Source organism: Eubalaena glacialis, chromosome 17, assembly GCF_028564815.1.
Source record: "Eubalaena glacialis isolate mEubGla1 chromosome 17, mEubGla1.1.hap2.+ XY, whole genome shotgun sequence".
NCBI lineage: Eukaryota > Metazoa > Chordata > Mammalia > Artiodactyla > Balaenidae > Eubalaena > Eubalaena glacialis.
Genome location: NC_083732.1, coordinates 50,618,213 through 50,641,854, shown reverse-complemented (window position 1 = coordinate 50,641,854; position 23,642 = coordinate 50,618,213). Strand labels below are relative to the sequence as shown.

General features: G+C 39.4%; 1 protein-coding gene across 2 annotated transcripts in view; it reads left to right on the top strand.

Moving 5' to 3' along the window:
- NIPAL2 (NIPA like domain containing 2) overlaps positions 1-23,642 on the top strand; it is a 77,981-nt gene that overhangs the window by 22,686 nt on the left and 31,653 nt on the right. The window contains exons 2-4 of one of the 2 annotated variants that reach the window (XM_061171660.1): positions 5,405-5,473; positions 6,501-6,672; positions 22,879-22,938. In XM_061171660.1, coding sequence (XP_061027643.1) covers positions 5,405-5,473; positions 6,501-6,672; positions 22,879-22,938 — 301 coding nt within the window. The remainder of the gene's footprint in view (positions 1-5,404; positions 5,474-6,500; positions 6,673-22,878; positions 22,939-23,642) is intronic. The other variant, XM_061171661.1, reaches the window with a different exon arrangement.

The window sequence follows — 23,642 nt, the reverse complement described above, 5'->3', positions numbered from 1 at the left end:
CCCTATAATTCGAATGTTGGTGCGTTTAATGTTGTCCCAGAGGTCTCTGAGACTGTCCTCAGTTCTTTTCATTCTTTTTTCTTTATTCTGCTCTGCAGTAGTTATTTCCACCATTTTATCTTCCAGGTCACTTATCCGTTCTTCTGCCTCAGTTATTCTGCTATTGATCCCATCTAGAGTATTTTTAATTTCATTTATTGTGCTTTTCATCGTTGCTTGGTTCCTCTTTAGTTCTTCTACGTCCTTGTTAAATGTTTCTTGCATTTTGTCTATTCTATTTCCAAGATTTTGGATCATCCTTACTATCATTATTCTGAATTCTTTTTCAGGTAGACTACCTATTTCCTCTTCATTTGTTAGGTGTGGTGTGTTTTGACCCTGCTTCTTCATCTGCTGTGTGTTTTTCTGTCTTCTCATTTTGCTTATCTTACTGTGTTTGGGGTCTCCTTTTCACAGGCTGCAGGTTCGTAGTTCCCGTTGTTTTTGGTATCTGTCCCCAGTGGCTAAGGTTGGTTCAGTGGGTTGTGTAGGTTTCCTGGTGGAGGGAACTAGTGCCTGTGTTCTGGTGGATGCGGCTGGATGTTGTCTTTCTGGTGGGCTCGTCCACGTCTGGTGGTGTGTTTTGGGGTGTCTGTGGCCTTATTATGATTTTAGGCAGCCTCTCTGTTAATGGATGGGGCTGTGTTCCTGTCTTGCTAGTTGTTTGGCATAGGGTGTCCAGCACTGTAGCTTGCTGGTCGTTGAGTGAAGCTGGGTCTTGATGTTGAGATGGAGACCTCTGAGAGATTTTCGCCGTTTGGTATTACGTGGAGCTGGGAGGTCTCTTGTGGACCAGTGTCCTGAAGTTGGCTCTCCCACCTCAGAGGCACAGCCCTGATGCCTGGCTGGAGCACCAAGAGCCTTTCATCCACACGGCTCAGAATAAAAGGGAAAAAAAATGGAAAGAAAGAAAGAAAGAGGATAAAATAAAATAAAATAAAGCAATTATAATAAAAAATAAGAAAAAAAATTATTAAGAATAAATTTATTAAGAAAAAATTTTTTTTAATTTTTAAAAATAGATTTATTAATTTTTTATACTAAAAATAAGAAAAAAATTAAGAAAAAAAATTTTTAAAATAAAAAATATGAAAAAACTTATTTAAAAAATTTTTTTAAAGATAGAAAATAAGGAAAAAATTATTAAGAAAACATTTATTAGGGAAAAATAATTTTTTAAGCAAAAAAAAAAAAAAAAACAAAAAACGGACGGACCTAACCCTAGGACTAACGGTGAGAGCAAAGCTCTACAGACAAAATCTCACCCAGAAGCATACACATATACACTCACAATAAAAGGAAAAGGGGAAAAGTTAATATATCCTGCTCCCAAAGTCCACCTCCTAAATTTGGGATGATTCATTGTCTATTCGGGTATTCAACAGATGCAGGCACATCAAGTTGTTTGTGGAGCTTTAATCCGCTGCTTCTGAGGCTGCTGGGAGAGATGTCCCTTTCTCTTCTTTGTTCGTACAGCTCCCGGTGTTCAGCTTTGGATTTGGACCCGCCTCTGCATGTAGGTCGCCTGAGGGCGTCTGTTCCCCGCCCAGACAGAACGAGGTTAAAGGAGCAGCTGATTCGGGAGCTCTGGCTCAGTCAGGCCGGGGGGAGGGAGCGGTACGGAGGAGGCGGGGCGAGCCTGCGGCGGCAGAAGCCGGCGTGACGTTGCAGCACCCTGAGGCGCGCCGTGCGCTCTCCCGGGGAAGTTGTCCCCAGATTACGGGAGCCTGGCCGTGGCGGGCTGCACAGGCTCCCAGGAGGGGCGGTGTGGAGAATGACCTGTGCTCGCCCACAGGCTTTTTGGTGGCGGCAGCAGCAGCCTTAGCGTCTCATGCCCATCTCTGGGGTCCGTGCTGATAGCCGCGGCTCGCGCCCGTCTCTGGAGTTCGTTTAAGTGGCGCTCTGAATCCCCTCTCCTTGCACGCCGCGAAACAAAGAGGCAAGAAAAAGTCTCTTGCCTCTTCGGCAGCCGCAGACTTTTTTTTGGGCACCCTCCCGGCTAGTTGTGGTGCGCTAGCCCCTTCAGGCTGTGTTCACGCAGCCAACCCCAGTCCTCTCCCTGGGATCCGACCGAAGCCCGCGCCTCAGCTCCCAGCCCCCGCCCGCCCCGGCTGGTGAGCAGACAAGCCTCTCGGGCTGGTGAGTGCTGCTCGGCGCCGAGCCTCTGTGCGGGAATCTCTCCGTTTTTCCCTCTGCGTCCCTGTTGCTGTGGGATCCGCGCTGATAGCCGCGGCTCGCGCTCGTCTCTGGAGCTCGTTTAGGCGGCGCTCTGAATCCCCTCTCCTTGCGCGCCGCGAAACAAAGAGGCAAGAAAAAGTCTCTTGCCTCTTCAGCAGCTGCAGTCTTTTTCCCAGACTCCCTCCCGGCTAGCACCGAAGCCCGAGCCCCAGCTCCCAGGCCCCGCCCGCCCCGGTGGCTGAGCAGACAAGCCTCTCGGGCTGGTGAGTGCTGGTCGGCACCGCTCCTCTGTGCGGGAATCTCCGCTTTGCCCTCCGCACCAATGTGGCTGCGCTCTCCTCCGTGGCTCCGAAGCTTCCCCCCTCTGCTACCCGCAGTCTCTGCCCACGAAGGGGCTTCCTAGTGTGTGGAAACCTTTCCTCCTTCACAGCTCCCTCCCACTGGTGCAGGTCCCGTCCCTATTCTTTTGTCTCTGTTATTTCTTTTTTCTTTTGCCCTACCCAAGTACGTGGGGATTTTCTTGCCTTTTGGGAGGTCTGACGTCTTCTGCCAGCGTTCAGTGGGTGTTCTGTAGGAGCAGTTCCACGTGTAGATGTATTTCTCATGTATCTGTGGGGAGGAAGGTGATCTCTGCGTCTTACTCTTCCGCCATCTTGCCCCTCCCTCGCTTACGCTTTTGATGTCTTATCTATGGGAATCCATGGCCAAATCCAAGGTCACAAAGATTTACCCTTATGTTTTCTTCTGAGAATTTTATAGTTTTGGCTCCTACATTTAAGTCTTTTGGTTAATTTTGAGTTAATTTTTGCATATGTTATGAGATCAGCAGCTGTACCATTTTACATCCCCACCAACAATGAACTAGGATTTCAATTTCCCCACATCCTTACCAACACTTGTTATTTTCTGTTTTTTTTTTTAATTGTAGCTCTCCTAATGGGTGTGAAGTGGTAGCTTATTGTGGTTTTGATTTGCATTTCCCTAATGATTAGTGCTATTGAGCATCTTTTCATGTGCCTATTGGCCATTTATATATCTTCTTTGAAGAAAAGTCTATTTGAGTTCTTTGACCATTTTTCAGTTGCATTGTTTATTTTTTTGTTGTTGAGTTGTAGGGGTTCTTTATATATTCTAGATATCAATCTTTATCAGATACATGATTTGCAAATATTTTCTCCCATTGTGTGGGTTGCCTTTCACTCTGCTAATAGTGTCCTTTGGTGCACAAAAGATTTTAATCTTGATAAAGTCCAGCTTATCTATTTTTTCTTCTGTTGCCTGTGCTTTTCATGTCATATCCAAGAAATCATTGCAAAATCCTGCTAACCAATTTCTAAACACTTGGCCTGGTGGTGTTTAAACTACTCAGTGAATCATTTAAAGAATTTTGAAGTAAGTTATTTCTATTCAACAATTTACTTTTATAATTATAGAAGATTTTCGTAATTATCCATTCAATCCCAAACTTCTTCTGAATTTTTATTTTCCTGATTACTGCCAAATGCAGTCAATTGTAAATCGAAAGCATGGAAATAGCACATTATATTATGATACAGTTGTTCCCCATGAGGAATAGTGATCAAAATTATTGCCAACTGCTTTTATTAGGAAAAGAAAATTCTTAACTGATTAAAGACTATGGATATTATATGTCAACTATTAAATGGGTTTTCAACTTTCCTGCTTCGTTTTTTAGAAATACTGAATTTCACTTCAGCACATATAATGAAGTTCTAAAACTTCAAAGACATTTTGCATTCTGAAAAGGGTTCCTTGTGGTTGTAATGTTCATTTGAAATTCAAATAACTCCTTGGAATTTGAAGCTAGCTAGAAGTTATGTACTGTAGAAGAAGAAGGGGGAAGAGCCCTTCTATCATTGCTAATTTTTACTGCTAGACGATATTACATCTTTGTACCTAGATAGGAGCAGAATATGCATCTTTTGAAGTCATCAAATAATACATATGCTATCTATAGTAAAGATCTTGGGCAATGTGTCAGAACTTGTTTTTTAACCTCTGTAGTTCTTGTTTTAAACCACTCTATACTTTCTCGAGCAAGTATTTTTTTAAGCCCCTCATTTTGTATAGTAGATGATGTAGAAGACCCAATGGAAGTCTTAGACATGATTCCCTTCCCTCAGAGAATTTGCCATCTATTTATAGAGCCTAATGATACACCTGACAATATAAAAGAAGAAATAAGGGATGTTCACCATTTAGAGTCTGAGAAAGTAAAGATGGGCTGTGGTGTCTGAGAAGGTCGTAAGGAGGTGGAGCTCCGATGGCCAGGAGGGTGAGGTCTGATTGAAATGGGCTGAGGGAAGAAGATGCTCTGTCTGGGTGAGAGGAATGACATGAGAAAAAGTATGGCATCTGACTGGAGAAGTCAGGAGCCAGGTACCCAAGGTAGAGGGAGCACATTAAAGTGTGCTGTGGACAATTGGATGGTCAGGATGAAGACCGATTATGGGGAGCTGGTACAGTAGTTTTGTATTTAATATAATTGTCTGTAGAGAGACATTGTGGGTTCTTGACCAGCAGAGTGGTGGGAAAATTTAATCTGTCTCCAGTGAGGTTCATAGCAGTTTAGAGATAAAGGGATTTTTGGAAGCATCTTATCCAACATCCCCTATTTACTGAGGCCGGGGAGCTGAAATAACTTACTCAATGTCGCCCATTAGAAAATAGCAGATCTGAATCTCAGGTTCATCCTTTAACCCCAAAGCCAATGATCTTTCTTTCATACCACAGTCTTCCAGAATATCTTAAGAGAAAGAAAAGGGGGAGAACAGAAAAAGTTATATAGTCCATACTTGAGACAATGAACACCCCGATCAGAGAGGTTGCCGAGGAAATTGGCAGACAGGATAAATAGAAGCATCTTAGTGGGAAAAAGTCAGAACCTGATGACTGTTTATTTTAGTGAATGAAGCACATATCTAGAGAATTCAGTAAAGGACTGAACTAGTTATAAAAAATAATATTTGACTAAAGTGAAAAATTAATCCTAATAAAACCATTATTCATATTCCAAATGACCCTGGCAAATGGGTGCTAAGTAAATATTTGCTGAATGAATGAACAAATGAATGAATGTAGCAACTTAAATTTTCATAGTTTTTTTGGTAAATATCTTACAAGTGCTATTTAAAGTACCATTTAAAGAAAACATTTTCTTTTATAGATTCACCTTTTTGGAGTTTTGCTGGCCATTTTAGGAAACTTGGTAATCAGCATTTCCCTAAATATTCAGGTAAGAAGAAGCTTATTTTTCTAACTCTGTAGTTTGATCCAGGGCCACATTATGACTTCAATGAGCCTCAGGCACTTTTGCCTTCTTGGACTTCTTCCTCCATTAAAGAAAGTATATCTTATGACCTCATTGATATGAAGACAAATATAATCCAGGCTAGACTGTGTCCATCTTTTTTCTTCTTCTGATTTTAAAAAAATTAAATGTTTTGTGAGCCTCTTAATAGTATGTGTACCCCAGACCAGGCGCCTGTGAATTTGTATCACACTTAAAAAGATGTTCATATCTTGGCATAAGCCAAGATTTATTTTAATGCTCTACATTTTCTTATAGTACTTTTATTATTTTCTAGATAACTTCTGAAATTTTTTAAAAATTTTAAAGAAAAGATTTTAAAGTAATCTAGAATTGTACATACTTCTTAAGGAAGTAAGTTCAGTTATCATAAAATCAATAGGGAAATAGAACTTTATTTAATGGCCAGTTTTTCAGGAATTCATACATTTCCAATACAAAGAAATACTCAAACCAGATATAAATGAGTTCCCCCATCCCAACCCTCTGCTACCAGAGCTTTCTGCCCTGTTACGTTTATTGTGGTAGCAACTTTGACTCATAGATTTGAATCCCTTTTCCAAAGGTGTTTCTTTAGTAATTTATTATCTTTATTTCAGCATTTGAATTTTTTTGACAATCTAAAAGAAGTATTTTGGTGTGGTAGACTAAAAAGTCACTTAACTCCTTAACACACACTCCGTCTTTAGATAGTAATAATGATATTTACTTCACAGAGTTGTTATGAGAATTAAGCAATATGTGAGAAGGCCCTTTAAACTATAAAATGCTATATCAGTATGATTCACTTCTGTTAATATGTTTGGAACAAACAGAAAACCGTAATAATTGCTCTATAATAATCTGCAAATAAATTTAAAAGCCATGACGCAATTTTATAGGACCAAAAATTTCAAGGCAAGTTTTGGTTGGGTGGAAATATTTTCTTATTTACAACGTGATGTACTTCCAGAAATATTCGCATCTTCAGTTGGCGCACCAAGAACACCCAAGGCCGTACTTCAAGAGCGTGCTGTGGTGGGGCGGCATCATACTGATGGCTGTGGGAGAGACAGGAAACTTTGCAGCCTATGGATTTGCCCCCATTACTCTCATTGCTCCATTAGGCTGTATGTCTGTTACAGGTGAGCCATTTTCTGTGTTCTGACAAATAGAAATTTTAAGAGATCAAAATAGTTGGCAAAAAAACATACAACTTAAACAACACATACACAAAAGAAAAAAGTCATTTCCTGTTTCCTTAGCACGTTAACTTGGAACAATTATACTACCAATTTCAGTTATTCACTGTCATGGTGCCACGTTAACCACAAAGAAACTTGCATTTTGTAGCTATAACATCTATGTTTAAAAGCCTGATTCCCGGTGTCTGAGTCTTAATAAATGAAATTAACAGTAACAGAAAATGTTATACCATGCTTTTTAGTCATTAATGAATTATCTTAAAGCATTTGTAATAAAATGTTATGTTTTATTCATATGCTAAACTGACATCACACGTAGTTAGAGTCCTTGATGCCTGATCCATAGTTTAGCATCTCTTTTACATTAAGAATTAGAAATAAAAACAAACAAATGGGACCTAATGAAACTTAAAAGCTTTTGCACAGCAAAGGAAACCATAAACAAGACCAAAAGACAAACCTCATAATGGGAGAAAATATTTGCAAATGAAGCAACTGACAAAGGAAAAATCTCCAAAATATACAAGCAGCTCATGCAGCTCAATATCAAAAAAACGAACAACCCAATCCAAAAATGGGCAGAAGACCTAAATAGACATTTCTCCAAAGAAGATATACAGATTGCCAACAAACACATGAAAGGATGCTCAACATCACTAATCATCAGAGAAATGCAAATCAAAACTACAATGAGGTATCACCTCACACCGGTCAGAATGGCCATCATCAAAAAATCTAGAAACAATAAATGCTGGAGAGGGTGTGGAAAAAAGGGAACCTTCTTGCACTGTTGGTGGGAATGTAAATTGATGCAGCCACTATGGAGAACACTATGGAGCTTCCTTAAAAAACTAAAAATAGGGGCTTCCCTGGTGGCGCGGTGGTTGAGAATCTGCCTGCCAATGCAGGGGACACGGGTTCAAGCCCTGGTCTGGGAAGATCCCACATGCCGCGGAGCAACTGGGTCCGTGAGCCACAACTACTGAGCCTACGCGTCTGGAGCCTGTGCTCCGCAACAAGAGAGGCCATGATAGTGAGAGGCCCGCGCACCGCGATGAAGAGTGGTCCCCGCTCGCTGCAACTAGAGAAAGCCCTCGCACAGAAACGAAGACCCAACACAGCCAAAAATAAATAAATAAATAAATAAATTTATTAAAAAAAAAAAACTAAAAATAGAACTACCATATGACCCAGCCATCCCACTACTGGGCATATACCCTGAGAAAACCATAACTCAGAAAGAGTCACATACCACGATGTTCATTGTAGCCCTATTTACAATAGCCAGGACATGGAAGCAACCTAAGTGTCCATCGACCGATGAATGGATAAAGAAGATGTGGCACATATATACAATGGAATATTACTCAGCCATAAAAAGAAATGAAATTGAGTTATTTGTAGTGAGGTGGATGGACCTAGAATCTGTCATACAGAGTGAAGTTAAGTCAGAAAGAGAAAAGCAAATACCGTACGCTAACACATATATATGGAATCTAAAAAAAAAAAAGGTTCTGAAAAACCTAGGGGCAGGACGGGAATAAAGACACAGACATAGAGAATGGACTTGAGGACACGGGGAGGGGGAAGTGTAAGCTGGGACGAAGTGAGAGAGTGGCATGGACATATATACACTACCAAATGTAAAACAGATAGCTAGTGGGAAGCAGCCACATAGCACAGGGAGATCAGCTCGGTGCTTTGTGACCACCTAGAGGGGTGGGATAGGGAGGGTGGGAGGGAGGGAGATGCAAGAGGGAAGAGATATGGGGATATATGTATATGTATAACTGATTCACTTTGTTATAAAGCAGAAACTAACACAACAATGTAAAGCAATTATACTCCAATAAAGATGTTAAAAAAAAAAAAAGAATTCGATATTGGTTATTCTACGTTACTATAAGAATGTGTAATTTTAGAGCTTCCCTGGTGGCGCAGTGGTTAAGGATCCACCTGCCAGTGCAGGGGACACGGGTTTGAGCCCTGGTCCGGGAAGATCCCACATGCCATGGAGCAACTAAGCCCGTGTGCCACAGCTACTGAGCCTGTGCTCTAGAGCCCGCTAGCCACAACTACTTGAGCCCGTGTGCCACAACTACTGAAGCCCGTGCTCCTGGAGCCTGTGCTCCGCAAGAAGAGAAGCCACCGCAATGAGAAGCCCGTGCACCGCAAAGAAGAGTAGCCCCCGCTTGCCGCAACTGGAGAAAGCTTCGGCACAGCAACAAAGACCCAACAAAGCCAAAAATTTAGAAAAAGAAAAAAAACAAATAAATAAATTTAAAAAAAGAATGTGTAATTTTACAGTAATGTCACAATTATCCTACTTTCAAAATTTATATGACTTACTAAATACATTTAGAAAAGAAAATATGAGATGTTGGTAAAGACTCAAAAAAAAAAAAAGCAAAAATTACTGCTAAAAAAGAGAACAAATTCTCTAAGCCATGTTAAAATCAATAAAATCTTTTGTTTCACCCTTTTATCTGCTGCTATGGAAACAGCATGTTTCTAAGTTTCTGTGAATTTGGAATCTTCATTGAAATAGAAACAAGTTGATGGCTATTGTCTGGTAGCAACTAGATCAAGCATAATGTGCACCCACATATCCCAATTGTAATATTTCTCCGAAAAATTATATCATAGTCTTTAAAAAAAAAGAAGCATAGTTTAAACTGAAATAATGTACACTCAAAGAGAATTTTATTTCATTTTGAAAGTAGTTTCCCCTTAATAATTTAAAATATCTTATTTAAAATACTTTCATGATGTACAATAGTAGAATAGTTAGCAAAGAACACTTTTTTGGCTTTCTAGAAATTGTTCAGTTAAAATCACCCTACTCTGAATAGGCACACAATTTATGTAATCATTTGACATTTTTTTTCTTTTTTATTTTTCATTTGACATTTTTAACATTCAGATAAAATCAGCAATTTGAGGATCTCTTATCTTCTATTTACTACTGCACATACTGTGTACATGGATGTTCTGGATATTTTTTTCTTCTCAAAATTTGAGAAATAATAGATAAAAGGTATAGTTACATTGTCACCTTGGGGCCTCTACAGGCCCCAATTGTTCTGAAAATGTTGTATTATTTTTCACAGTGAGTATCTATTTAGTGCTGATCTTTAGTTTTGTTTCTTATTCTGCTTCATGCTCAGTTTCCATGCAATATCCAAAGACAAAAGTGTCCGTGCAGATCAAACAGATGCCTGGGGGGGAGGGTTGAGTGTGTGAGCCACACTGTACTGAAATTCTCCATTTATCTTTAGTCTCCCAGTCCTGGGAAACCTTTTTTCTGAGAATGAGAAGAAAAGAGCCATTCCAACTAGCACAAAGAAAGGGGGATGTGTTAGATTTATTATAAAGATCAGCAATCTCACAGAAATGAAATATTAGCCAGGCCTCTTGGGACCTGAAGTGAGAATTCGGAAATTGCCAGAGATGAAGGGCCAGCCTTGATACTCCTCACAGACCTTCAATGAAGACGCCTGTGAAGCTGCTCATTTTGGCATGACTTGCTCGAAACTCTCATTAATAACGGGAAGTTTTAAGTTTAACCACCTTCCCCTCGGACAGTGATCTGTCCTCCCCAAGCTCCCTGGGGGGAGGGGGCAGTCCACCCACCTTCAAACTTGGAGATGGGCTTTTCTCAATGCTACAGATCATTTTTCTTTGTCTGCTCCTAGCCTGGATTAATGTTTCAACTTTAGAACATTTTTAGCAACCTCCCTCTCTGCCCATTTAAAATGATTCCAAGAAGTAAACTTATAGCCTCAAACACAAATCGTTTCCTGCTTTACAATCTTTGCAAACAGTAATATATGCTCATACATAATATTCTCACAGCACTCTTGCACTGAATTTAGGTCACTGTGCAATGCTGTGGGTGGGTAAGGGATGCTGGTGATTGAGAATTTTCCCCAGAACAGCCCCCTACCACTTTTATAATTTTATATAAAGATTCTAGAAACTCTAGAAAACTTGAAGCAAAAGGGACAGTATTTTTTAATAAATACGTTATCTTATGGCTATGTCTACAGATGAGGCAGAAGAGTGTCTACACTTTACTGAGCTAGAAATTTTATTTTCCCTATTATTTCTTGGGAGCTTCAAGAAAGAAATCAAACCTTTCTTTGAATTTTCTTTTTTTTTTTAAAGATAATGTCTGTTGCAATGTTGCATGAGAGATTGCATATTCTTTTCTGGCTTTCAAAATTTGAAAAGGAAAAAAAATACGAAAGGAAGAAAACTGAAGTCCAGAACAGTTTTTAAAAAGTTTTAGCTCTGAAGTCTGAGTGAAGGAACTTTCTTCCATTTTCCTCATTCTCCTTGGGCAGCCTGGTTCATACCAACACACTGTGTTCCTTTTCTCCTCTCCAGAAGTAAGGATAAATTGTGTGAGTCACCATCTCACTACATCCAGGCTGCTAATATTGTCAGTCCCACTGTTTTGTCTTACATAATCAAAATTCCTCCTCCCTTTGTACACTTCAGTGGAACAGATTTTTTTTTTTTTTTTTTTTAGGATTGGCATTACAGTAAGCACCATGGATATTTCAGTTCTCACTCTACCCACGTCCCTGCCTTGAACCATCTTCCTTTCTATTCTTTCTTTCCCTCTATCTGTGTGGCCTGCTGCTCTACACTGACATGCTTACCTGGAGACAGCATTTCTCAAGCACTACTTTTACTGATGGTTTCATAGGTGTTCTAAGAAACAAAGAATTCTGTAAGCAAACAGGTTTCCACAATATTGGATTTAAAATGTGACACAGGTTTTGTTAGTGGAGGACTTCTTGAGGCCCTGGGATGGGCCCAGGCATGCTGTCAGTCTTTCAGAGGCGGATGCCGTAAGCCAGCTTTCCCAAACCTATTGTCCACAAGGTGCCTTTATAAGAAGTATCTCAAGGGACAACAGTTTTGCAGAAAACCCTTTAGAGTTCTTCAAGCAATGCTCACAAGCAGTTACAGCATCCTAGAGACTCAAACAAGGTAGATAACTGGCCGGTGCCTGCAGTGGGGGGTGGATAATGGGGAGTGATCCTGGTGTATAGGCGGATCTGAATTCCCAAGCCTGGGTCCAACTTTTGGAGAAAGAGGATCAGAGCCCTTGTATCCTTGTATCACCTTGTACTTTTACCCTCTTTTTCTCATTGAAGGGCTTCCTCAGTGAATAATAGGGCAAAAGCTTATTCTGACTAAAATGCTGGTTATATGCTGGCAGTATGATTAATTCTAGATGTTGACTTGTGTTTGTTTTTCCATTAATTAAGAAAGCTTAAGGGATGGTTTTTCAATTTCGTCTAAAGCCTCGGCTGGATACTCTTCTACAGGGCAGAAGAATGGTGAAGAGTGCAAGCTCTAGGACCACACTGCCAGCCTTCAGATCTCAGTTCTGCCCCTGGAAAGCTCTGTGACCTTGGGCAAGTTATTTAAATGGGTATAGGCCTCAGCTCCCTAATCTGTAAAGTGGGGATAAAAATAGTTCTTACCTCAGAAATTGTCATGGGGAAGAATTAAGTAAACACAAACACTTAAGAACGGTGTAGGATACATAGTGCAGTGTTGGATACATAGTGCCGTGACAACTAGCCATTGTCACTGTGATTTATAATGATTATTAAAAAGAAACAAAGTACTTTATTCTTTTTTTGAATTTATTTATTTAATTTATTCATTTTTGGCTGCGTTGGGTCTTCGTTGCTGCGCGAAGGCTTTCTCTAGTTGCGGCGAGCGGGGGCTACTCTTTGTTGCGGTGCGCGGGCTTCTCATTGCGGTGGCTTCTCTTCTTGCGGAGCTTGGGCTCTAGGCGCGCAGCCTTCAGTAGTTGCGGCGCATGGGCTCTAGAGCGCAGGCTCAGTAGTTGTGGCGCACGGGCTTAGTTGCACTGCAGCATGTAGGATCTTCCTGGACCAGGGCTCGAACCTGCGTGCCCTGCATTGGCAGGCGGATTCTTAACCACTGCGCCACCAGGGAAGTCCAGTACTTTATCCTTTATAACAGAGTTTACTTCCATGCCCCTGAAGGTGGCTGGTGGTTAAATTATCTAAAATGGATGAACCACTTCAAGAAATGCTTTTTATTGTTCTTATCCATGCAGTAATTAATTCTCAGGGAGCAGAAATGTAGGCTCTTCACAGCTCATTTGTTCAGCCATTAAACAGCACTTACCCTTTGACTTCTCCACATATTCCCCACCAAAACGTGTTGGAAAATGCCAAAATTTCCAAATAACCTACCAATACCAAATACATTTAAAAAACAGACACAGAAATTTGTCCAAGGAAAAACATAGCAGTCTGAGACATGCGTGCAACTTTCTGTCTTCTTGCTCTGGCTTCAAAGCACTTTTGTTCACTTGCTAATTAACTTCAGAGAGTCTTTCAGGTCTAACTGCAATTTGAGAAAGTGTTTTCTGAGAAACTAGTTATTATACCAGAAATCCAATAAAAAGAAGTAAGTTGAGTATTCTGAGGAGTTTGTAATAAAATTTTAAACTACTGCTAATCTTTCCTGTCCCACTTCCCCAGGAGGCCTTTCTGGGCTTCTACACTAAATTAAACAGGCTTATTCTCTGCTCCCTAAGCACCCTACATGGGCCCTCTGCTCAGCTATTTGGTGCCTTTTTGTGAAGTAGAAAAAGGCATCCTTTCTCATGATACTCTATTTCTGTCTGTCTGTCTGCAAATTATTGTAATACAATAATTTCATTAGAGCAGGACACTCTGGTGCCATCTGTCAGAAAATTGTCCTGAGAAATATACGAGTCACCAAGATCTGACATGTGGGTGGTACCCCCTCAGGTGTAGTGTATTTGTGCAGTGCACAACCTGCTCAACTGCATGTAGCAGCCTTGACCCTATACTTCCCCTTTGGCAACTCTCATCATGTTCACAATGACCTTTTTAATGCATTCTGGCCATTCAACTGAGACCCAGGAGACTGGTGACTGTGTGTGCCTGCTGTCTGCTCTTTCCAGGAGAGCATGGTGCAGGAAATCACACAATACAGCCTCACAGAATTGGTTTGAATTTGAATTTTGATAAAACGAGGATTGGGCATTCTAAGATGCTCTGTTCTAGGATGTTGGATGAGAAGTGTTCTGTTCTAGGGTGTTGTTTAAAAGATTTCAATTCCCGATGAAGCATAATGGCTAAACATTTCATTGCAAAGAACTTGTGAATACTCACTCCTGTAAATATTTAAAGGTTTATAAGCTTGTCCTTTGGGGGGTTGAGTTATATTATTTGTGTATCTACAAAGCATGACTTTACATTTAATGTTTTCGTTTTTCTGTTCATCCCCATGACTGTGATCTGTGCTATGCGTAAGCATTGAGATGATTAAAAATAATAAAGTTATCAACAATCCAAAGAGTTGAAGCCACAAAAAATTAAAGGAGGTTCGTGGTAGACCTTTCTCAGCATAAAACTGACTTGTCTAGGGGTGGCAAAGGAATGGGATATGAAGGGAGATTGTTGCAGGGGCAGGGAGGGTGGGAGAAATAAAACATAATAGAGGACTTCCCTGGTGGCACAGTGGTTAAGAATCTGCCTGCCAATGCAGGGCATATGGGTTCAAGCCCTGGTCCGGGAAGATCCCACATGCCGCAAAGCAGCTAAGCCCATGAGCCACAACTACTGAGCCTGCACTCTAGAGCCCACGAGCCACAACTACTGAGCCCATGTGCCACAACTACTGAAGCCCGCGTGCCTAGAGCCCATGCTCCACAGCAAGAGAAGCCACAGCAATGAGAAGCCCACGCACCGCAACGAAGAGTAGCCCCTGCTCACCGCAACTAGAGAAAGCCCGTGCAGCAATGAAGATCCAACACAGTCAAAAATAAATAAATAAATTTATAAAAAAACAAAACAAAACAAAAAAAAACATGATGGACATTTTTCAGTTCTATACCTCTGAGTATATTGATTTAAAGTAATTAGAAAAGAGTTCAGAGAATATATCACCTTTTTCCAAGTTAAATTCAGGCAACAGTTTAGAAATAGTTAAAGATAGGAAACTAATATTGAATGAGCATCCACCTTGCCAGTTACTGTATGAAACATACAACCTTGTTATTTTACTTAATTACTGGCCAGATGAATAGAAGTGAGTAATAAGTAGGTTAAATTTGAGATGAGTTATATGAGATCAAACAGTTGGAATTTTATATGGAATGATAAAATTAATAGCAGTGAGGTCTCCTTGGCCCTGGAATAATTTCCTAAGAGAAGTAGTCACCCTGTGACTGGGCTAATTTGAATTAAGGCTGGAAAGCTGACTGCACTGAGAGAATGAGGCAGATGACTGGTAAGTCTTTTCCATCTCTCATTTTCCCTAACATGCTGGCTTTTGCTCAAATTGAAATTCATGATGTGGAATATACATTGTTTCGTGTATTTCTGTGTGCCATTATAAAGCTGTAAGCTGAAATGTGTCTGTATTCCATTAAATGATGGTCATAGCACAGCCAGAAAGCCCTGGTGAGGCCTTTTGGAATTCCAGAGAAGTCATCTCAAGCAGAAACTTTGGTCTCCAAGATTTTTATTAGAAACAAATGAAAGAAAACATAAACAGGCCAATGAGCGAGTGACCTGTAGTGTTCCACAAACCTCGATGCTGTGGATTCTCTCAGTCCTTTAGTGCCCTGTGCTTGGTGCCAGCCTGGATGAAGTCACTGGAGCTCTAAACCTCACAGGCTGCCTGTGATAGTGGCACTTTACACGGACGTTTATTTTAATGTTGGAAATATGCAGAAAATATCCCTTTTCTCGGTGGCTTGCTGGGTTGTCTGCCTTAGCACATTTTTCCCAAAACCAGCCTAAATAAGATGTGTGAAATAAATCTCTGAAGTTCTCATTTTGTGTCTGCTCATGCACTCTCAGCTGAAAGCATTCCTAAAACCTAAAAAACTTTATTTGAAACATCTTTTCCACCCATCCTTATTTTTTGAGAACGCCACAGAGTATTTCTAAAGAAATTGCTAATGATGATGTAATGCACTATTACATTTATAATACAGAGTTAATCCTGTCAGTGACAGTATTTTTACTTTTTTGGACTCCTTTCAATTTAATCTCTAATGTACGTCAAGAAAAATGTAGAAAAGAAAAGATTGGGCTTCCCTGGTGGCGCAGTGGTTAAGAATCCGCCTGCCGGTGCAGGGGACATGGGTTCAAGCCCTGGTCCGGGAAGATCCCACATGCCGCAGAGCGACTAAGCCCGTGCGCCACAACTACTGAGCCTGCACTCTAGAGCCCGTGAGCCACAACTACTGAAGCCCGAGCGCCTAGAGCCCGTGCTCCACAACAAAGAGAAGCCACCGCAATGAGAAGCCCGTGCACCACAACGAAGAGTAAGCCCTGCTTGCTGCAACTAGAGAAAGCAAGGAAGACCCAACTCAGCCAAAAGTAAATAAATAAATAAATTTATTTTTTAAAAAAAGAAAAGATTATTGTTCTTAGTCCAGGTAAATTTCCTCATTTGAAATCATGCACTTTACCTACAATTTCATTATCTTCAATAAATGACAATAGCAATTTTTTCCCTTCTTAAAAATTGAGGTATAGTTAATTTACAATGTTGTGTTAATTTCAAGTGTACAGCAAAGAGATTTAGTTATATATATATAATATATACGTATTTTTTTCAGACTCTTTTCCGTTATAGGTTATTACAAGATATTGAGTATAGTTCCCTGTGCTATACAGTAGGGCCTTGTTGTTTACCTGTTTTATATATAGTAGTGTGTACATGTTAATCCCAAACTCCTAATTTATCTCTCCGACCCCCTGCCCCCTGCTATTCCTTTTGGTAACCACAAGTTTGTTTTCTATGTCTGTGAATCTATTTCTGTTTTATAAATAAGTTCATTTGTATCATTTTTTTTAGATTCCACAAATAAGTGAAAACATACAATATTTGTCTTTCTGTGTCTGATTTACTTCACTTAATATGATAATCTCTAGCTCCATCCATGTTGCTGCAAATGGCATTATTTCATTCTTTCTATGGCTGAGTAATATTCCATTGTATATATATACCACATCTTCTTTATCCATTCATCTGTTGATGGACATTTAGGTTGCTTCCACATATTGTCTATTGTGAATAGTGCTGCTATGAACACGGGTGTGCATGTATCTCTTTGAATTATAGTTTCGTCTGGAAGTATGCCCAGGAGTGGGATTGCTGGATCACATGGCAACTCTATTTTTAGTTTTTAAGGAACCTCCATACTGTTCTCCATAGTGGCTGCACCAATTTACATTCCCACCAACAGTGTAGGAGGGTAGGAGGCTTCCTTTTTCTCCACACCCTCTAGCTATTTTTTAATTAACATGAATTACTGGACACTTTCCTTCCTGCCAATATGGATGGTGGGACAACTTTTCTCTCTATAAAGAAACATTTTTCGAAGTGTCACATCCTCAGATTTTCAAATCCTAATTCCGTGGAATTCACTGTAATTGACATACTTTTCCCCTCCAATTCTACAACTAACGGGAAACGGTCATTTTGGAGAAGTCAATACCTCAAAACGGCTAGAGTTGATTGAGCCCGTGAGCACACTCAACGTGTCCACGTGTTTGAAGCTTGATTGTGACTGACATGAAAGTGCTTTTGTGGTTTGCTTTTTAGCAGTACAATAAAGTTGCCATTATAAGTGGTCAGAAACCACAAGCCAGATATTTACATGTGAGGATCTGTTTGTAGCATTATTATATAAATATGTTCTTTTCATGTCATGGGTTCTTTGTTTTATAAAAGAGTGCTTTCTTTACTACTTTGTCTTCTACTTTCCTATATTATAAACATATACCCTGCTTTCTCTTCAGATCATAGAGGTTAAACAATAAATTGAGTATCCAGGCAGGAAAATTGATGAAATTTTCATTTGCGGACTAGATCAGAGTTTACAAACTGGTGGCCTGTAGACCAGATCTGGCCACTGTTGTGTTTTGTTTGGCTCAAAGAATGTATTTTAAAAATACAAATTAATTTCCCATGTTTAAAAATTGGGTAGTGATACACAAAAACTGGATTTTTGTCTTAAAGTATCAGATTTGGTAACACTGGACCTGCAGTTGGCTAGGGCTGAATTCTGGCTGCCGCCTTTCACTGATCTTGTGTACTCCAGGTCACCACGGTTCCACAGCCCCTCATCGCTACAGCCCACCACCCTCATTATTCTTTCTTCTTTAGAGGATTACCTAACTGGCCTCTGGAGGCATTTGAGTTTGTGACCTGTGGACCAAAGGTTTTTTTTCTTTCCAGCTTTATCAGATAAGAATATCATATCCATAATCACATTTAAGTAAAGTGTACTTGATTTTTAAAACTTTGGGTTAAATTTGTCTTTTTAGAAGCAGTCATAAAAGGGTAAAAAATGGAGGGAAGTAAATAAATGTGAACAAAATCATTTAAAAATAGCCATACCATAACACATTTAAATAGTTACTGAAGTCTCTTCTGTGCTCTTAAGCCTTTAATAAAAAAATTACTATTTGGGGAGAAAGGGAATTTAAGTAAAATGTGCACATATATCTTAATGTTGAAAATTGAAAAAAGGAATGCCAATTTACCTGTTATTCTACAGACACAAAAATCTAAACTCACATGTAAAAGTCTACCCTTGAGTTTAATTGCTAACATATAGAAAGTTGATGCTTAACTTCTGGTTTACTAATCCCCATTAGTAGCTATTACAGAAGATAATCTAAATCAAGTTTGTACATCCTATCTGAATTCTCATATGCCAACTCTTGACCACATTCAGGTAAGTAACTCTTCCATAATTACAGCCAGCTCTTGTGATGTCAGAGTGGAGGTGAATGAAGAACAAACTAAGGTTTATTCCTACGTAGATCAGGAAGCATTAGGGAGCTCAACATCAGGGCACATGTCTACCCTTGGGACTGGCACCTCCCCCATGCCTAGACCTGGTTCAGCTGCAGCCACGGGGATCTTGCTAGGCCTCTATCTGTTTGCATCTAGAAATCCGAATCAGAATGCCCAAGTGTAAGTTTCCTTGTATCAACCTTGACAGGAAATCGTCTCCATTCTGGTTGCTAAACCAAGTGACATTTAATGGCTGAAAAGAGTATAGATGACTCACCAGTAGAAAAAACTTTTTTGTCCTTTCCTCTTACAGTAGTATTCCTACTATATATTTTTTAAATTGATCATTTATTTCTTTTTTTTATATTTATTTATTTTATTTATTTACTTTCTTTTGGGGGGGGCAGGCTGCGTCAGGTCTAGTTGTGGCATGCGGGGTCTTCGTTGAGGCACGTGGGATCTTTCATCGTGGCTCGGGCTCTTTGTTGTGGTGCGCAGGCTTCTCTCTAGTTGTGGCGCGCAGGCTTCTCTCTAGTTGTGGCGCACGGGCTCCAGGGCACGTGGGCTTTGTAGTTTGCGGCACACCGGCTCTCTAGTTGAGGCGCGTGAGCTCAGTAGTTGTGGCGCGCGGGCTTAGTTGCCCCATGGCGTGTGGGATCTTAGTTACCCAACCAGGGATCGAACCTGCGTCCCCTGCATTGGAAGGCGGGTTCTTTACCACTGGACCACCAGGGAAGTCCCCCTACCATATTTTTTTTCCCATAACCACTGTTTGAATTTTGGTATGTTATCTTTCATATGCTACCTTTTACCTTTTTTTTTTTTAATGCATTATGATCATTGTGGTCACAATGCCTCTGGAGTCACTGTGTTCACTGTGTAATGAATTTAACTCCAGTGTCCAGGATCACGCTGTATAGACCAGTGTCTGGGAGCACTCTCTGTGTAGACCCATGTCCTGTGAAGGCCAGGATGGAAAAGGATTCATGAACCTCTGCCCAAATATGCCTGTAGTCAAAAATGTACACAAAACTCTGAGTGCTGGAAGTTAGTGCTCAGTGGTTAACTATAGTTTAATAAGTTACAAGTGTGTTCTGTTTTAATGCTTTTGAACTATTGATCTTGAAATACTCTATTTTTAAATATTAAGTTTTACTATAGGAATAAAAGTGTAATAGTTTTTCCCCCATTGTACATGTTTATTAGGCAATGGTTGTTGATGTAGCAACAACTAGACAGGGTTGAGTTTGACAGATCTCTGATTGCAAATATATATGGGAGCACTTCAGTTTATTTATTTTTTCTCATTTAAAAAATTTACTTCTGTTCTTAGAAGTCATGTTATTAGCTGTTGCTCAGAAACTGTCTTTTTCTCAGCACAGCACTCATTTTAACCATGTTTTGCAAGATAAATGAGTTATAAGTAGATGTATCTTAATAGAATGTTCTTTTTTATTACTTTCTTTGATAAACTTATTCTCTTATCTAAAAATTTTGTAGAAAATCACGTGTTCTCTTAAAACTTAAAAAAAATGCATCAGACATATAAATTCTTTCAGAAAGTAAAGGTAGCATATTTATGTTTCATAAAACTCTATTTTATGGCAATTGATATAATTTGATGCTTATAGTATATTTCAAGTTTATTGTTACCAGTCATGTCCTTTTTGCTTTTAGCAGTGAAATTATCTCCTACATAACATTCTTCCCTCTTCCTTCTGAAAGTGAAATTATTTATGAGGTGGTGGCTTAGCAACAAGAAGAGAAGGAAAATGATGCCTTTCTTACTCCAAGGGAGAAATGGAGTGTCGCGTACTAGAAAGAGCTCTGGACTGGAATGAGGAAATATGCATGCTGGTTCCAGCTGTGCTGTAATATAAATGTTTGTTAGATGAATGGATCCGTTTCTTTGGACCTCAGTTTCCCAATTATAAAGTTTAGAACCTAGAGTAGATTATCTCTGTGTCTACTATTAGCTCTAAAATTTCCTTATTCCATGTAAGCAATGTCTACCTTCTTACTGGAATCCTTTGCTGTGAAATGGTCAGTTCAAGTATTGTTATAATGGAATGCGTTTGGTATGTGTTCGTGTAATGATACTTCACCTATTTTTTGTTGTTAATCTATCTCCCTCCGCTTGGAAACATTCCTTACCTAATTACACAGGCAGTCAGTAATGGGAGTTGGGAGTGAGGTCTTGATTTTTATACTTTTTCTAATGCTCTAACATGTGAAATTAGTTTCCATGAATTATTTGGTCCAAATATGAAATAGAAATTTGTCATACATTTTTATGCTTGTCCCAAACTCAATTCTTAATGTAACGGGCCACATATCTATACATTAATTTATCTTCAGAAAATATTGCTTTAATGTTTTAAAGCCATGCCACACAATAAACTCATGCTTGGTGGACATTTCCCATGCTCTGTTTATTTTGTGTGAAGCCCCATTCCTATAAATAACCTGCTCAGGAAAAATTTGCAAGGACATAGCTCAACTTGAATGAGAGAGAGCTAGGTTGAAAAAAAGATGGAAAAAACATATGTGGATTCCAGCTTATCTTGAATGAGTGTTCTGGCGTGGATTTTTTAATTTTGTTTTAAATCAATTGCCAGAACACCAGATATAGTTACATTCAAGCTTAACTGATTTAATGGATTATAATTCAGATTCATTAAAATTATATCTATGAAGAATTTTTAATGACATGGCAAATTGTAATACAGTAACTGAGGAAACTGAGAAAAGAAATTTTGCATTACAGTTTGATCTCAACCAGAGGGAAATAAACACACAAACATATTAACTGTGGTTCTTTCCTAGATGATGAGATTATTTTATAATGATTTTTCTTTCTGTATTTTTGCTTTAAAAAAAATAAGAAATTCAACTAATAGTTTTTGTCAAATATTTAAAATACAAGTAATGTTGTGGGTTTTTGTTTTTTGTTTTTGTATTATTGCAAATTTGTATCTTCCCTTGCCTCTACTCATGACTCCATAAGAGGAACAGCTCAGAGTCAACTTACCCCACACACACCTGAGGCCATAGCAGTAGCTCATGGCACAGTTGTGAGGCTGAGGTTTCAGTAGCATCAATAATGGGAAAGAGGGTCTTCAACATCACAAGGGTCAGCAAATGCAGGAGATCCCACCAACACTTTTATTTATGTGCTGAGTACTAGCTACACATGGGAGATCTTCAAAGAATAAGGCATATCTCAGAGTAAAAGGAACTGATAATCTTTTGCAGGAGACAGGCAAAAAAAATCTTAAGTGTAACAAAAAAGTTATATATTATAAGGGGTAATCACACATATGGGTGGAGTGGTCAACTCAGTCTGGGGGAATCCAGAGGTGATGCTTGAGTCTAGAGTTGGGTGAAAGGATGGAGGCAGGGTTGCCCAGGGAATAGCTTGTATAAAAGTCCTTTAGCATGAAACTCAGTGGGGGTTCTGGGAATTATGATTATTTTAGTAAGAGTGGACATAGAATATAAAAGAGATCGAGGGCAAACGAGGCAAGGAAGTTGTCAGGAGTAAAGTCACGGCTGTCTTTGAATGTCATGCTTAGTAGTTTGGCCTTTGTCTCTGGATGGCTAGAAGCCATTAAGAGGTTTTAAAGCTGTGGATTTACATTAGATTTCCATTTTAGAAAGATGACTCCTAGTGCTGTGGGGAAGGGGTAGTGAAATGGGAGGCTCCAGAGGGAAGCTACTTTAACGGTCTAAGCCTGAGGTGAAGCTGACCTGAACCATGACAAGGGAATGAAGAGGGGATGGACTTGAGAGACAGTGAAATCCAGACTTAACAGACCCAGTAGCCTGTTGGATGTGTGATGTGAAGGAGAGGGGGTACCAGGAGGAGCCTTAGGATACTGGTGCTCAATAGAGGTATCACTGGAATAGGGATTATGGGAGGAGATGATGGGAAATAATGTTTCAGTTTGGAATTCCTCCTTTCCATCCCTTCCTTCCTTCCTTCCTTCCCTCCTTCCTTCCTTCCTTCCTTCCTTTCTTTTCTCTTCATTCATTCATTTAGTAAACTCTTATTAAGCCCTCACTGTATACCATGCACTATCCCAGTTGCTGTCGTAGGTTCATTGTAAACCAGGCCAATTTCCATGAATCCTCAACCATGAGGGGCAAGAGGCCATCTCCACAGCCCCAGCCGCCGGGTGTCTCTGACCAGGACACAGCTAGTCAGGCCTAAGACTACTTAACTCCTTTCAAATGGCGTTGCATAATGTATGTTTTTATATTTGGAAACACCACTAATGGCCATTTTCTTTCTAGGTAGTGCCATTATTTCTGTTATGTTTCTGAAAGAAAATTTGAGAGCCTCAGATTTACTAGGTAAGTAATTATTTAATTCATGTAATTAAAACACTGCTTGATGAGGAAATAAATAATCCTATCCAATAAAAATATGTGTTTTAAAAACGGGAAGCAAATTACTGAAATGGATATAGTCTCATCTAGAGGCGAACATTATTCTGTCTTGGAACTGCCATCTGCTCTTTGACGAGAAATATGTGCACCGTCATTATACCCTCTGCCCATGCCATTGACCACAGCAAATCATTATTTTACAGTATTATTATTATGAATGTTACGAAATTTTTATGAACATAATAAAATCCAAGAAAACATCTGTGTTACCTAATAGAGTATTCCACTTCATAGGACATATTTGATAGATTGTTGTATGAAAGTACTACATAAAAATGAAAACCACATACAAAAATTAGATGCACCAAATAACTGCCTAATTTCTATTTAGCCCTTTCCAAAAGTAACATAGAATGTTGATCTTCAAAATTTTATTTAGAAATACAGCTATTAATGGAGAATCACAGTAGCCTTCCTGGCTGTAAAAGATTTCCGCTATATGGCAAAGCCATCACATTTTGATTGTATCTTCTACCTCTAGTTGGAAATATCATTAGTGAGAAGAATTATAGAGCTTCATATTTTCTTCCTTGACAAAATCCTGTGTGAATTACTGCTGACATATGATAATGAGTATGATACTTTAGAAACTTTAAATAAATCTATGT